Genomic DNA, 16,883 nt, shown 5'->3' with positions numbered 1-16,883 from the left:
CTACATTGTGGATACAAATTCCTATTTTAAAAAAAAAAAAAAAAAAAAAAAACCGGAGTGAATCTGTTTTGTTTCGTTTTACTAAAGGAATGCAACTCTACCCTTAGCAGTAACAACTTATTCAGCTGAAAAGTTCAGTCTTCTGGTTTAATAAGTAGAAGACAATATGGGATATAGTTTCTATCTATATATTTTCTTTGGGGAGACAAAATTAATTTACATGACAGAATATTTATGTAAAGAATATTTAAGTACTAAATTTAATGACATGGAAACAATTATAGTACTTTGAGACACTCATATACTTAATAAGGTGGGGTATCTCCTTGGAGGTTGGGGAATTTTTTAGAGATATATCAGTTGTCTATTTGATAGCCATGTCACGAACTTCCTTTCCCTAGACTTTCCAAAATATTTAACTCAGAAAGGCTTGTGTTCAAAGGAAAAGGCATAAACCTAACTGAAAAATTTCCTTCAATTTAGAAACAAGAGGTTTTTCTTTTTTAAACAAACTTGCTCTAAAATATTTTGCAGCCATTTTCTCAGTTGAACTTCCTACTGAAAGACTGTAACTGCCTAATGTGCCCAGCCAGGAAACAAGGCGACAGTAGCCCCTCTTGTGTGAAGGAAGCTGCCTGACAATGCTGCCAGCCTTTCACATGGTTTTATTTAGTTATTACAACTATCTCTCTGTAAATGACATTTAGGATTATTTAAGATTATCTTGTAATCCTTTTAATCCTTAGTGCTTTAAATTTCAGGCTAAACACCAAAGAGCAAACTAGCACTTAGCAGGAATGTTTAAAACATGTGGTTTGAACATAAATCTTTTTATTCACTCTATCCCTGATGAAGACCTAGTGTTGCTCTTAACTAAGAAAACTCGTACCCAGCTCATTATAGCTGAGTTGCTAAAGGTTTCTCAGACTACATCAAACTTGTGACAGTCCTTGACAATGAACATAAATGCAGAATTAAACAAAAGTTAGCAGCAATGGACATTTACCATTTTAACTTAGAATTTGTATGATCTTTTATAAATGTGTAGTGTCTTTCTGTGTTTGTGTGTGGAAGTGCTAACTCTATTTCCTAAAGTCAAGCTATAAGGTGTGTATATACACAGGTATAGTATATATACATATGTATATTTGCATATATATATTTTATGTATATAAGTTATATATTTTATACACATATATACATGTATATATTTTAATATAAATTACAACATCTAATATATACTTTGTTATAGAAGTTAATTCTTTTATTATTTATTAAGAAGTACCAATTAGGCCAAAGAGTATGCTGTTATAAAATATGTAGATATTCTTAAACTTAGCAAGCGAGCATCATTCTGATTTACTGAAAGTTGTTGAATACTAAAACTTAATAATTAATGTTGTCATTGTTATGTTTCCACATGCCAATCAAATAAGATTGAATCCATGTCAACTGTTTGACAGGATTTCAACTAGGAAGGAAAACTTGGCTTTTAATACAAAGAGAAAACAACTCAAAGATCCAAAGAGCATATATGAACAAATGAAATAAATGAATTCTGTCCATTTTTGGTTGTCACAAATGTGTGCTTCTGAGACTTGCAAGCATCTCTCAGGCACACACAATTTTTTGTTTGTTTTCCTATTCATTTTAAGTTCAACTTCTCTGCAGACATTGTAATTACGTGGCATACAATTGCTAATCAATCAAACTTTTTTTAAAAGAGAGATTTCAAATTTTAAGATTATTTCTAATTTTGCTCTTCTTTGATTTTCCTTGAACCAAAAATCTCAATAGTCATTTGCTATCTGTAATCTATAATTCATAGACTGAGATTGAACACCAAGCCTAATTCAAACTTGGAATTCTAAAGCTATTTCCGATGTAGCACATCAGCTGAAGCTATGATGGTCTTTTTCAGTCAGGAAGAAATACTTCATTATTCTGTAGATAATGAAACCATTGCACACACACTCCAACGTCCAACAATGCCTTAATACCATGTTTTTGAGATATAATCATGTTTATTCTGATCATTTGAGAGTTCGACCAGCTAATGTATCTAATCAAATATTGATGCAAGTCATCTAGATTTAGCTCTCTGGCAAATCCTTCCCGATGCTTTTTTGTTAACAGAACTATAAAAGCTATTTATATTGTTCCTCTCAAAAGGCTTACTCTCATAGTCTGGATCTATGGATATGTATTAGTAAATTTTACCAAAACTCATGCATTTAGGTGATGAAAAGATTTCAGCACAACAAGGAAACCAAGGGATTCACTCAAAAAGAATGAAACCGAACATGAAACTTGAATCTTTTCTTTTGCTTTGTTATTCACAATATCCTTATGATCACCTCTTGTTTCTCTAAAAGTACAAGATTTTTTAAAAAGTGTCTGTAAGAACACTGAGGCCCCATCAACTGTTCAATTACATTACAAACAAAACTAGCTGGCAAAATTTTCACCTCCAGAAAGCTACCAAAAGTGAGAATACTTTTTAATATCTTTGGAAGGATCTACATTCAAAAATATAAAAATCAAGTAGAAAATTGCAACAGGAGGTGGTTAGTCACATCCTGGAAAGATTGGGATGATACACACTATCAATATAGGTGGCTGACATGTATATCTGTGCACATAATGCTCATAGTTATATAAAAATATACACAATTTTTCATCAATATTTTCAGCCCTCTATGCATCATATATAGTTGACTGTCATCCTCATTTGTGAACTAATTTAACTCTTCATAAGATTAACAGAAGAAACTGAAAAAGGCTGGCTTAGCCCATCTCCAAAGAATTGCTATCGTCCAAGAATAATGTCTATGGCAAATTTCAATGTCTTTTACAGTGTTGGTGATTAGGATGCTAAATTCACAGTACATAATGAGGCTCTACCACTGAGCTTACCCGGTCTAGTTCAGAGCTTCTTAAGTTGATCATCTAGGTTGTCATAAGGCTAGGATTGTAACCTCTAAATTGTGTTATTTATGGTAGAATAATAAGAGTAAGAAATTGGGGAAAAAGGGAAGTTACTGATCTATAGTTCCTCGCTTTAAAGGACAGTGTATTTCTCCTTCTTGATTCTGTAAAGTCACATTTTAGTCACTTTCAGCTTTAGAGCATTGACTTCAGGACAAGTGTTTTTGGTTTTCTTCTATCTTTTCTCTCTCCCTTTTATTTCCTTCCTTAATTTTATTTTTAATTGACAAATAATAATTGTATATATCCTCTCACTTTCTTTTTTGATAAAAAAATCTCTATACCTAAGTAAAATAAAACTAGAACCAGAATAGTAATGTATTCCAGAATGTGTTAAAATATTTAATGGACCTAAATTATTTGGATATACCTGAATAGCATCTGGAAAATACAAACCAAACTGGAAACCAGCTTCTTCCCCTCGGTGAAGAGTATAGGTAGAAAATGTCACCTACCTATGCTTCTATATGACCCAATTATTAATTTCAACAAAGCATTTAAGAACAGAAGAACTGACTTCTATTCAAGGGCCAACATGCTCTCAGAAGACATTTAATTTAAAAATAATTATCATAATCTATCTCTCTTTTCTACTAAATTATATAAATCCTGAAATATATCTAATTACTGGTTACTTTGGAAATATAAAAATTTCATATAAAATAGAACAAAAATCAAACTCCATAATCTAAAATTATTAATTGCCAGATAAATCATGCAAATTAGGTGATTTTGGTAACATGTGAAATTACATTTTCCAATTTTATCTCTCTCAAGGATTTCATCTGGTTCTTGCTATTCAATGGAATATGATTGTAATTATGAATCAAGTTGTTTTTTCAAAAAACTAAAGTATACAATATGAAAGAATCTTTTTTTTTTTTTTTAATAGCTGTTCAGCCCTTTCCATTCTTGTAAGTTACACTGGTAAATGTAATTAATGACTGGAAGGCAAGAGTGTCAATGAATGTAAATAGCTTACACTTGGTGAATCTTAGTTTGTGTGCATCTGAAAATTCTAGATCAAATCTATTTAAGTCAAACATCCTATGTTTGAACCCCAGACATCTACTACATATACTGCAAACTTCAATGACTTTTATATGTTTATATTAATCACCATGCAACATATATTTTGTGTTCAGATAGCAACCAGTCACCAGAAAAAAAACCAAAAAACCAAAAATTCAGCTGGGAAGAGGAGTTGCCTTTCATGACCTTCAGACAACTAGTTCTTGTACATGAGCACATCACAAGAAGGTAGTCTTATTTTAGTTACCCAAGAGAACTCAGATTTAGAGAGAACAGGAATAAATTGAATATATGTAACATTCTTACCTGAAAGACATTCTTTCTGCTCGATTTTTCCTTGGCCCATTCAATGTGTGCTCCACACAAATCCACACTTTCTGGTTTGTGCCCAGTTTTCTGTAAACACAAAAATGAAATAAGAATAAAAGGATGCAACATTATAGATGGATGTCAGAGAAATAGGAGTTTTTGAGTTAGTAACTATACATATTTATGATATAATGCCTTTTTTGTTTTCCCCAGGGGAAACCTAATTTGTAGAATTTCTATTTGGGACCTGATATTTTTAAATGTCTAAAATTAAAGACCTATTTTTAAAATTATTTAATTAACTGTAGACCATAGGAAAAATTAATATCTAGACTACTGATATGTTGAGATGGTATTCTTTAGTAATTTAAGAATAATAAGTTTTAAAATCTATTATTTAGTAATATGGAATATTGCTCTTCAATCGCTAAAGTAACATAAAAGCATGTTAAGTTATATTACTTTTAGACCTAACAGTAAAAGAAAAAATTGATAAATCATAATGCAATGCAAAAAACTGTTAGAGTTTTAGCTTTGCGACTAAAAGTTGCTTAGAATCTGACCACATCATCTAGAAAATTGAGCAGGTGGATTAATCTCAAAGTCCCCTTGCAGGTTTGTGTTTCACATATTAGCAAATTCAATGCATATTTACATATAAGTGTCAACTATGCCTTTTAGAAATTCACTTTTCAGACTTAAGACTATATACATAAATATAATTTCATTTAGTAAATTTGACTTAGACAAAATAGATTATAATGTGTGCTTCCTACTACACAATTACAACGTGGGTATTACTTACAAGATGTTTTTTATTTCAGTAATTCACAATAATCACTCATATTTGTCTTTTCATATTTTCACTTGATTCAAGTTAATCATCCTTATACAACTTTGTATTTGCATACCTCCATACCACCAATTATTTTTTAAAATGTTTAGCAGTTTGGAGAATTTCTTTACTATTTTGTCAAGAAGTTTCTCCATAGATAAATTTTCTAGGTTTCTCTATACATTCGATACTTTTCTCAAGTCATTGTCCATAAAATACTTTAGAATGTTAGTATATGAAGCTTATAATATTTTTAGACAATGTTTTTAACATTATGAACTTTAGGATAAAACATGAAATTATGAAAGAATGGTAAATATATTTTAAAAACATTCTGTCCACATTTGTTGCCTCTTAGCCATTATATCCAATTCTATAAGTTTAACATAAATAGACTTTTTCAGAAGCCAGAAATGTGTCTTTTAACGGTAAATTACAAGTTTTCTGGCAACTGATTTTTTTTTTTTTTTTTGAAACATTGTATAACTTTCCTACAGGATAAACTAGCAGGCAGGATAGAATTTGATAGCATAACTACCTTTTTTGTTGTTATTATTTAGGAACCTCTGGAGAAACCAATCAAGAGATTTGGATCAGTGTAAAGTTTTTACTGGTTCACCCACACTCTGCCACCCAGGTGATCACTATTTTAGAAGATTTCAAAGCATGATAGTGATGTTCTTTATGAAGTGATTTATGACGTAGAAAAATTAGCAACATGTTTCTTTTAGATTTAATTAAATTAGGGGATACTCAGATCCAACAAAAATAATCATTAAGAGTATGTAACAAAATGGTTTATTTTTCCCATACAGTCAAGTCAGGGGAAAATAAAAAGGTATAATTATTTTAAGAGCACTTTTTATGTTCCAGGTACTTACCTAAGTACTTTACAACAATTAGTAATAATTTGTTTAGTGTATAACCTCTGTATCATAGAGAGTTTGTGGGTAATTATACAGAAGCCTAAGGCTAATATGAGGAAGATTCAGTATTTTCCTTGCCTCTGGAGCTCTAGGGTCCAGCACAGTGGCTAACACATTGACACAAAATAAGTGTGCAATAAATGTTAACCAAATGATTCTGTGAAATCTTACACTCACAACTTTATGAGGTAGGCATTATCATCGCTAAGTTATAAGTAAGAAAACCTGCCAGAATGGTTAGGTCAATTTCTTCAAGGTTACCCAGCTAGAAAAAGAGTGGCCAGGATTTAGATCCAAGCAGTGTCACTGCACAGACGGTTCTTAACCATGATGCAGTCCTTAAAAATTGAATATACACTGTGATCATATGCTAAAAACATGTAAGAATTTGGGAAAAGCTATGGCTTTCTCACTAGACTCCAGAATAGACATATTCATCTTGTTTTTGTCCTTCTCTGTTAAACTTGATCTTGCCGTAGGTCCTTTACACCACCTGTTTACCTGGAATACCTCCCAATCTTCACACGGCTGGCTCCTTCTTATCCTTCAGTTCCCAGTTAAATGTCACCTTGTCAGAGGTCTTCCTTGACCGTCTTATATATAAAAGAGCTGTACTCCAGTACTCCTGGTTACTCTCCATCCCACTACTTATTTTAATTTCACTGCAGCCCTCCTCCTAACTGAAATTAACATATATATTTTTATATGCTGACTGTCTGTGTTTCCCCCACTAGAATTAAGCTCCCTGAGCTAGGGCCTTGTTTGCCTTTCCCTCTACTGTTTTTCCCAATGTATGGAACAGTGCCTGGCACATAGTTGTTGTTCAATGAATATTTGCTGAATTCATGAATGAAGGAAAAATACCAAAATGCAACTAGCTTTTGTGCTTTGGAAGGAAGACTTAAGTGTCTCAAAATTCCCAATTTTACAGCAATTAAGATTTGTATTTTTTTTTAATGGTTAAGCAGTCTTTGGTTTGTGATTTGGAAAAGTGAGAAACGGTTTAATGGACTCATATTTGGATTGAATGTGATATTACACACTCAATTAACATTTATTGCACACCTACTATGTGTCAATGTGTTACCCACTGTGCTGGGCTCCCTGAACTCCAGGGATAAGGGAGATACTGACTCTTCCTTGAAAAAATCTCACATTAGCTTTAGATTTCTGTATAATTATCTACAAACTCCATATGCTATAGGGCTAAAGGAAACCTGTGGGTAAAAACAGTCTAAGCGTTTACAGTTTTCTCATCATCTAGCTTTGTCAATCTCAAAACGTTCTCATCAATATCTGTTGTGCTGAATCCTTATTAACCCCAATAGGACTGAGGTTCAAGAGGCCAAAGATGAGACCCAGAACCAGCAAACAAGCTATGGGATTTTACGAAGGGTTTACATACCAGGGAAAGAGGCCAGTGGTGCCAGGTTGGACAGGAGAACCATCTCATGTACAGGAATACACCAGTGGCAGCGGGCTGGACAACATAACTACACAGCCCAGCAGCGGAGGGCTGGGCAGGAAAACCACAACCTCTTGCTACCAGCATGCAGTTTATATAGTATTTTCACTTAACACCCTCCCTTTAAGGACCTCCACCTGGCAACCTTCATCCACCGCACCCCAAACCTCAGAGCCTCATTCACCTGTGCGGCCTGTGATCCACGAGACTGGATGAGGGCTCAGGTGTTTCTCATGGACAAGGAACGAATTTCCAGGTTAGCTGTTCCTGGATTCCCTAGCTTGAAACACACATTCAGGTGTGTCTGTCATAGAGGGTCATTCCAAGGGGATTCTTAAGCTATTGCTATCGGGTGTGTTTACCCTACAGCTTCCTAAGGCAAATCCCACAGCACCTGGCATAGGTTTATCACAATCCAACCCCTGTCCGTGGCTATCCTCTCCAGGACCTTGCGCAGTCTCTTGCATTCCTTCCAATCTCACTGCTTCACCTTGTCTCCACTTCAGTGATTTTCATTCTGCTGCTCATCTGACAGATTCCATTTTTGGAGATTTTCTTACCCCCACCCTGTTACGTGTGTTTCTGATGCTATTAAAATAATCGACCTTTGTGCAATCTCCCAGTCTCTGAATTCCTTCCTGGCTTCACTTCCTTTCATGTCCAGGCTTATATTCCTGATTCCACAGTTACTTCAACCACCCCCTCCACCTGCCTTCTCCTCCAAGGATATCACTCTCATCTGCTTGCCCCTCCATAATATTCCTCATATCCCCGAATACTGGAGAAATAACTTTTGACTAGTTAGGGTAGCAATATTACAAATAATGTCTACCTTCTTCAGCTGGGCCTTTGACTCTGCTTAGCAAACTTTGTATGTGTTCCTAGTCACTTTCTCTTCTTCCTCTTGACACTGCTCTCTGAAAGCTTCAACCCTTATAAGTCCACCCCACGAAATGGTTTGTTCCGACTTCATGGAGATCATAGCCCTTGTGCTAGAACAGTCACAACTCTTCCCACTTTCATACTTAGTCTGTGTAATCCAAATAAACAAACGAATATAAAGTTTAATGATAGCTTCCTCTATTGCACTCTGAAAGCTTAATATTGATTTCTCATTTACTTCTTACAACAATCTTGTGAAAATATTACCAGTGCTTTCAACTTACACATGAAGAAAACTAAGCAGAGAGTGGCCAAGTGCCTGACATGAGATCATGTACTTAGAAAGTGCCTGAGTTGATATGAATTTACTTTTATCAGATTCCAAGTTCTAGGGTTTTGATCACAATGGAATCCATGGCCTCCCCTCCACACTCATCTTTTCCTCCTACTAGTTCACCTAAAAATCAACATCTTTTTCAGAACCAAAAATAATAATTCACATTTTCTATTTTTTTCCTTGAGTCATCATTTCCCACTTTGTCTTCTGGCCCCAGAATTCTGGGGCTGTGACTGGCCCGTCTGTCTAATAAACTACCATACCTTGGCAGGACAGTGGCCTCTGTGAGTGTCAAATTACCTGACCTGTCAGTACCATAAAGCACAGAAAGGACTCGCAAGGCATGTCCTGCTTTGCCTCAGAGAAAGAGCTACTCCTTCTGCCCAAGGATTATTTGTCTCTAGTTCCTAATTTCATCCAGTCTTGTCCCTCATTTCCGGAGTTGTCCAAGTATAAGAATTTCACATTTCCTTCTACTTTCTCCCTCTCAAATAGATTATATCTTCAGCCTCTAACTATGTTCATCACCCCTGTTTATAAAGAAAAAAATAGAAGAAAAGCAAGCATCAACTCCACACCCTCACTTTTTCTCAATCTCACTTATTTCCTTTCCATTATTGCCAGATTCATCCTTCTCCTCAATTCATGTTCTCTGTTTGCCCAGACTCCATTCTCTTCTTCAACACTGTAGTCTGATGTTTACTTCCTTCTTTGACTTTTCTAAAATGTCTTAACCATTAAGGTCAACAAAAACAATCTGATGCCTTGTTTCCCATCTGCATCTTACTTGAACTCTACACTCTTAGATTCTGTTGGCCCTTCTCCTTAGAGCCCTCTTGTTTCTTGGCTATGGAAGCATTTTTTTCTCTAAATTCTTCTTTCACCTTTTATACTCTTCCCTTTCAGTTTCTTCTACTGACTCCTCTTTCTCTTCCCACTTTCTAAATGTTGGTAACCCCAGGTTTAACGTTCTAGGCCCTCATCATTTCTCCTCACTCATGTGATTCCTATGGGTTTTGGTCTTGCCCTTAGTCTTGCCCCATCCCCTGCCATATGTTGACCCCTCGATGGGTGCCTCTGGCCCCCAGCTCACTTTGATGTGTCAGAATTATATTTTCTACACTATCATGAGAGTGTAGCACAGACACCTCAGTGAAATCATTATCTTCTTCTCCCACCTGCCTCCTTTTCTCTATTACTTGTCTTACTTAATAATCCCTTCACTCCCTTCACCTGAAAGTTTCTTAACTCCCTCCTTTCTTTCACCATCCATAATCAAAAGGCACAAAGTCTCAAATTCTGGAATTAGTTCCTTTTTCTCCATCTCATGACCCTAACCTCAGTAGAGTTCTTATTTTCTCTTACCAGAATTCTTCTACCTCTTGCCTCTGTGGCCAAAACCCCTTGCAATACATTCTCTGTATTTTGACCTTTTTTCCCCTCAAAGACACAAACCTCACATTGTGGAACATTTATCTATGGGGTAGTGTCCAAATCCTTTGATAAGGTATACGAGCTCCTTTCTGTCCTCCTCCAACCATCCCTCTCGGTTCTATGCATTCTCCCATTCTTCTCCACACCAGCTATGCTACATCCATGGCAGTTTCCAAAATGCAATGTGTTTTCACAATGCCAGACATTTGGGATTTGAGTATGCATTCATTCTTTTCATCTGAAATACATTTATCTCTCTCTTCAATCTACCCTGCTTGCCTGCCATCTGCTGTAATCTTGCTCATTTTCAAGACACAACTTAAAAAAATAAAAATATCCACGGGGAGAATTTCGCCTCTGCAGGTAGTCACTTACTCCTTCCACCATTTCTCCTATTTGAAACATACTGTGTTACAACTCTTGTTAGTCACACATTGCTACTCCTTTTTGGTGTGTTTTTTTCCCCTAGCTATCCAGTAAGAGAAGGAGGTTTGTCTTATGGTTCTTTATTCTTTCAGAATCTAGCAAAGTGGCCCCAAACAAGTGTTCAACAGATATTTGTGAACTACTGAAATAATTGAAGAACTGTATAGAGAATGACAATGGAAAATATTGGGGTTGATTCCAATGCATTAACAAATAAAAATAAATAATACATCTCAGAATGACAGTTTACAAAGAAAGAAGTATGTAGGTGGTTACAGGATAATATTTCCATTTTATACCGACTTTAAGAACTGATCATCTGGTACAATCAAAGTTAATAGAGATTTGGGGTGAATTCAAAAGTATGACAGAAAAAAAACAAAGTTATTGGTAATAATAAATATATTCACTTTAAAAAGAGAAAACTAGAATAAATAGCTTGAGGATTGTGTAAAAATTGTCCTAATAAGTAGTTCATTTTCACAAAGCTACAGCAGAAAGACCTATGCCTGAAGAACAGTTTTAGGAAATAGAGATTATTAGAAGAAAAACTTCTCAGTATTTAAACGTTAAATATTGGAATAAGTCGTTCAGTAAAGTTGTAGAATTTATTTGGAAGACAATCAAGATTTTATTCAAGAAGCCTGAAATTAAAGAATCCTTTAATAGAAAACATATTTCTGATTCTACAGCTATAAAATACAAGAAAAAGTCTGCTAATGAACAGCATGATGCCAATGGATCATATTGTACATCATTATAAAAATACACTTTTTTAAAAATGACTAAATATGAATTTAAATCTAAGAATGTACACACCATATCTCTTCTGGGGTGAACTTAGAATAGAAATAACTGATTTTTAAAATATTTAAATAGAATTATTTAAGAGTTACTGCTTTTGGACAATAAAACATAAAAGCTTCTTTTTTAGAGGAATGTGAAGTCATTAAAAATTGACCCTAGGTCTCTCGCACTTCTGATTTTTATTATTCTCTTCGTCTATCTTCACCATTTCCCAATAACAGCTAACAGAGTATTTTCTCTGTAATATTTTTTTCTCCGACTTAGATTAAACCTGTGGGATTAAGTTTCGCATTTTTCTTTATGGGATAGTTGGGGTCCGTAGTCTTTTAATGTATATTAAGAAAATATCAAAGGCCAGATGCTCTTTAGCTTGATGATAGCTTCCATGATGAAGATTGGGCATATACGCAGGCCACAAATCATTTGACCACCCAGACTTATACCCTTATTACTAGATGTGGTTCAAAAAGAGAGACAAAGCTCAGATTTTATGAAATAGGTTATTAGCGCCATTTGTTATTTTGGATTAATTGCTATTCCAGAATATAGACTCAGATTGTCCTTATCATTTTGAAACACGAAACACAAAATCTGTTTAGAGGAATTAAGTTTTATCACATAACTGGTTTTGATTCTGGAAAATTGTTCATGGAGGAGGATAAAACTCATTTATATATTCTCATTTGGGCAAAATGATTCAGGAAAGAGGACTGAATGGATACCTGATCTTATTAATGTCTAAAGTATGGCCCCTGTCAACATAAAAGAGGATACTTTGATTATAAGATGTGAGTTTTATGTATATGAATATAAATGACGTTAATAATAACAGAAATTGTTTCTACAGTGAAATTTCTCAGTATATTACATGACCAAATCAAACCACATTTTTAGAAAAATAAACCTTTGTTAGTGATTGTGGGCACGAGAATGTTATGTGCTTTTTGTTTGTTTTTGAGGAGAAAGTATTCTATACTTTTCAAGAAATGAGCACCTAATGCATTTGTTTCTGAATCAAAATCTTGCTGGAATAAATATAATCGCTTCTACTTAGTTTATTTTGTTCTCAACTGATACAGTTTTCCATTTACATTATATTAAAAAGGTAATTTATTTCTGCAAGGTGAATAGCTTGGGTACACTTTTGATGTCTCAGGTGCCTCCTCAGAGTTTCCCCTTAGACTATCATCCACTCAGTCAACCTCAGCTGCCCCTGTAGATGACCATCTCTGCCTGGGCAATGCAGTCCACCTCTTGAGAATGACCAGTCACCTTCTTGGAATGCCAGACTTCCCCTCCAAGGCTGCCAGATTATAGAGGGGCCTTTGGCTCCTTCCACTACGTCCTACTTTAGATGAAATGCCACTTGGCAGGCTGTGGGACCTGGCTTTCTGAGTAGCCTCCCAAGGCTGAGGCAGGTCCAACTGATGCAGGCAAGTGAAGACTCTGGGTGGTGAAATTTAACCAAAAGTTCAGGAAATGGGAAAAATGCAGGAAATGGGAAGAAATATGGGAGATAAATTCCTTTTCCTTCTTCTGCTCCCTTCCTCCCATAGATTGGTTTAAGCTTTCACCAGTGTACTTGCAGCCCCTCTTCTCTCTGTCTCTTTGAAGCTCACTGTAGAGGGGAGCCAACATGGTAACATCCCTGTACCACTCCCCATCATTTCTGGCCTGACTTCCTTTTCACTTCCCTCTCTGTGTCCTGGATTTGTACCTCCCAAATAAAGCCTGGCTCTTAATTCAGGCTTTGTCTTCCAGAAAACCAGGATTGAGACAACTGATGTTGCTCTCACTATGGCAGAGGCAAATCGCTCTCCACCAAAATGTGTGCTGTGGTCCCTCTTCAAGCACCTTTAGTTGTCACTGGGAGCCAGTTCGCCAGCTGAAGACTTTATTTCCAGCCCTATTTGCATCAGAATGTGGCCAATTATTCATTCTTACCACTGGAATGTGAGCAAAAAGACTTCTAGGCACATGCAGATCTTTCCCACATTCTCCCTTTACCCTTCCCTCATCTGCCACTACTCCTAACGACTGTACTCTATTGCTTCACGTAATAATAACGACAATGATAAATACAATTAAGATTTATTATGTTTGCTCTGTGACAGGCACATTGCATCAATTTTCTCACGTGTGGTTCTATGAGATAGTCACCTTTGTTAATCTCATATTGCAGTTGAGATAGCCAAGAAATATGTGAAAATAAAGTTATCATTAACATTTGAAAATAAACTAGAGCAGCAAGTAAAACATGAACCTGGGATTCCTAGCCCAGGTGATCTGACTTGAAAGCCCCTGTTTCTACCTAATGTGATACTGCTTCTCAGAGCATTTCAATTTAGTAGTGAATTTTTAAGAAAGACTATACATATACTCTATAAATTTAAAAATGCACTGTGGGGTGAAAGCTCATTTTATCTTAGAGAAATGCAAGCTCCAAAACAGATGCATTTCATTGACCAAAATGATAAACCACAGAGAGACAAGCTTCATAATTAAAATAGTTTTCTGAGAGAGCCTAAGGTGAGGTTTATTGAGGGACAGTAAGCTCTGATCCATTTATAAAGAATCCTGTCAATTTCATGGATTTTTGTGGTTATTAAAAATTATGTAAGATACAGAATTTATTATAGTTAATGGCCAAAACTTGAAAAAAATATAACCAGAGAACATGGCTTCATTTATAGCAATATCGGTCACTTGATTTTTTTTCCTTACAAAGTTTACATTAATAAAACACGGGACTTTAATTTCCTTTTTGTCTTCTCTGTATTTCCATCTCTACCCATTATCCTCCAGATTTTGAACTGTAACTTGTTTTTTCTAATCATTAAATGTATGATGAGGCCATATGATGGTGCAATCTACAGCTATACTAACATACTGCATCAATGATAACCATGCTGATGTGGCAAGAATACTACTATTACGAGAATTAAATGATTAAACAGAGATTTTAAAATGCCTTCATTAGTCTAAGGCTGATAGATCTTTTGTTTGCCCCTCCATTTTTTCATGATCTTCTTAAGCAGGGGTCTGAATAAGGGCTCAATACTCACTCTACAAAGATAAAATCATTCCATATTCATTTTGCACGGAATACTCAATAATTCATGAATAGCTTTCTGATTGAAACTATTTTCATCTTTTTGCTAAATCACATCATTTTCCCTCCATAAATAAGTTCATTTTGTTGTTAAAGTCATACTACAGTGAATGAGCATTAGATATATTGCATTATTTAATTAATGTGTGTGTTCATTACTCATATTGAAAGTAAACAATATTTTGTAAAAGTAAACAAATTATTATTTATTTTATTTTTTATTTTTATTTTTTTAGAGACAGAGTCTCATTCTATTGCTTAGGCTATAGTGCAGTGACTTAATCATAGCTCACTGCAGCCTCAAACACCTGGGTTTAAGTGATCCTCCTGCTTCGGCCTCCCAAGTAGCTGGACTTATAGGTGCATGACCATCATGTATGGCTTTTTTTTTTTTTTTTGACAGAGAGTCTCACTCTATCACCCAGGTTGGAGGGCAGTGATGGGATCTCAGCTCACTGTAACCACCACCTCCTGGGTTCAAGCAATTTTTGTGCCTCAGCCTCCTAAGTAGCTCAGGTTACAGGTGTGCACCGCCACACCCAACTACTTTTTGTATTTTTAGTAGAGATGGGGTTTCTCCATGTTGAACAGGCTAGTCTCACACTCCTGACCTCAGGTGATCCACCTGCCTTGGGCTCCCGAAGTACTGGGATTATAAGCGTGGACCACCGCATCCAACTAATTTTTTAAAATAACTTTTGTAGAGACAGGGTCTCAATATGTGGGCCAGGCTGAAAACCGATTATTTTGATGAGGCCTTTTATGTTGCCCATTTTTGCTTCCAAGGTTATGGCTGAATAAGTGGTTTGGAAAAGTTAATAGTTCCTTAAATGACTTAGAAAAGTTTTCCGTTTTTAAAAGTAAAATTTTTATAACATCAAACTCCTAGAAGCAGAGAGCAGAATAGTACTTACCAGGGCCTGGGGGTTTGGGGAAAAGGTATGGGGAGATGTTGCTCAAAGTGTACAAAATTTCTATTAGACAAGAAAAATAAATTCTAGAGATCCATTGTACAGCGTGGTAACTATAGTTAATAATAACATCCTATATACTTAAAAATCACTGATTATATTTTAAATATTTTCATCACACACAAAAAATGAGGTAATGGATATATTAATAGCTTGATTTAATCATTCCACAATGTATACATGCACCAAAACATCACATTGTACCTTTTAAAAATACAATGTTTTTCTTCCACTTTTAGGTTCAGGGGTACATGTGCAGGATGTGCAGGTTTGTTACATAGCTAAACGTATGCCATGGTGGTTTGCTGCACAGATCATCCCATCACCAAGGTATTAAGCCCAGCATCCATTAGCTATTCTTCCTGATGCTGTGCCTCTCCCCACCACCCCCCTCCAACAGGCCCCAGTATTTGTTGTTCCCCACACTCTATCCATGTGTTCTCATCATTCAGCTCCCACTTATAAGTGTGTTTTTCTCTTCCTGTGTTAGTTTGCTAAGGATAGTGACTTCCACTCCATCCATTTCCCTGCAAAGGTCATGATCTTGTTCCTTTTAATAGCTGCACAGTATTCCATGGTCTATATGTACCACATTTTCTTAATCCAGTCTATCATTGATAGGCATTTAGGTTGACTCCATGTCTTTGCTATTGTAAACAGTGCTGCAATGAACATACACGTGCATGTATCTTTATAGTAGAATGATTTGTATTCCTTCGGGTATATACTCAGTAATGGGATTGCTGGGTCAAATGATATTTCTGCCTCTAGGTCTTTGAGGAATCACTACAGTGTCTTCCACAATGATTAAATTAATTTACACTCCCATCAACAGTGTAAAAGTGTTCCTTTTTCTCTGTAACCTCACCAGCACCTGTTCTTTTTGACTTTTTAGTAATTGCCATTCTGACTGGTGCGAGATGGTATCTCATTGGGGTTTTGATCTGCATTTATCTAATGATCAGTGATGTTGAGTTTTTTTAATATGTTTTTTGGCTGCATGTATGTCTTCTTTTAAGAAGTGTCTGTTCATATCCTTTGCCTACTTTTTAATGGGGTTGTTTATTTGTTTTCTTGTACATTTGTTTAAGTTCCTTATAGACTCTGGATATTAGAACTTTGTCAGATGAATAGATTGCAATTTTTTTCTTCCATTCTGAAAGTTGTCTGTTCACTCTGATGATAGTTACTTTTGCTGTGCAAAAGCTCTTTAGTTTAATTAGACCCCATTTGTCACTATTTGCTTCTGTTGCAATTGCTTTTGGCATTTTCATCATAAAATCTTTGTCTGTGCCTATGTCCTGAATGGTATTGTCTAGATTTCATTCTAGAGTTTTTATAGTTTATTTAATAAATGGT

At 35.4% G+C, this 16,883-nt stretch overlaps 1 protein-coding gene across 1 annotated transcript in view; it reads right to left on the bottom strand.

Moving 5' to 3' along the window:
- The window catches only part of ARHGAP15 (Rho GTPase activating protein 15), a 631,557-nt gene that overhangs the window by 502,728 nt on the left and 111,946 nt on the right, over positions 1-16,883 (bottom strand). Inside the window, exon 6 of the mRNA XM_007964884.3 lies at positions 4,327-4,416. Coding sequence (XP_007963075.1) covers positions 4,327-4,416 — 90 coding nt within the window. The remainder of the gene's footprint in view (positions 1-4,326; positions 4,417-16,883) is intronic.

This window comes from Chlorocebus sabaeus, chromosome 10 (genome assembly GCF_047675955.1).
Source record: "Chlorocebus sabaeus isolate Y175 chromosome 10, mChlSab1.0.hap1, whole genome shotgun sequence".
NCBI lineage: Eukaryota > Metazoa > Chordata > Mammalia > Primates > Cercopithecidae > Chlorocebus > Chlorocebus sabaeus.
Note: the sequence above shows the minus strand (reverse complement) of the source record. Positions and strands in the feature narration are given on the sequence as shown.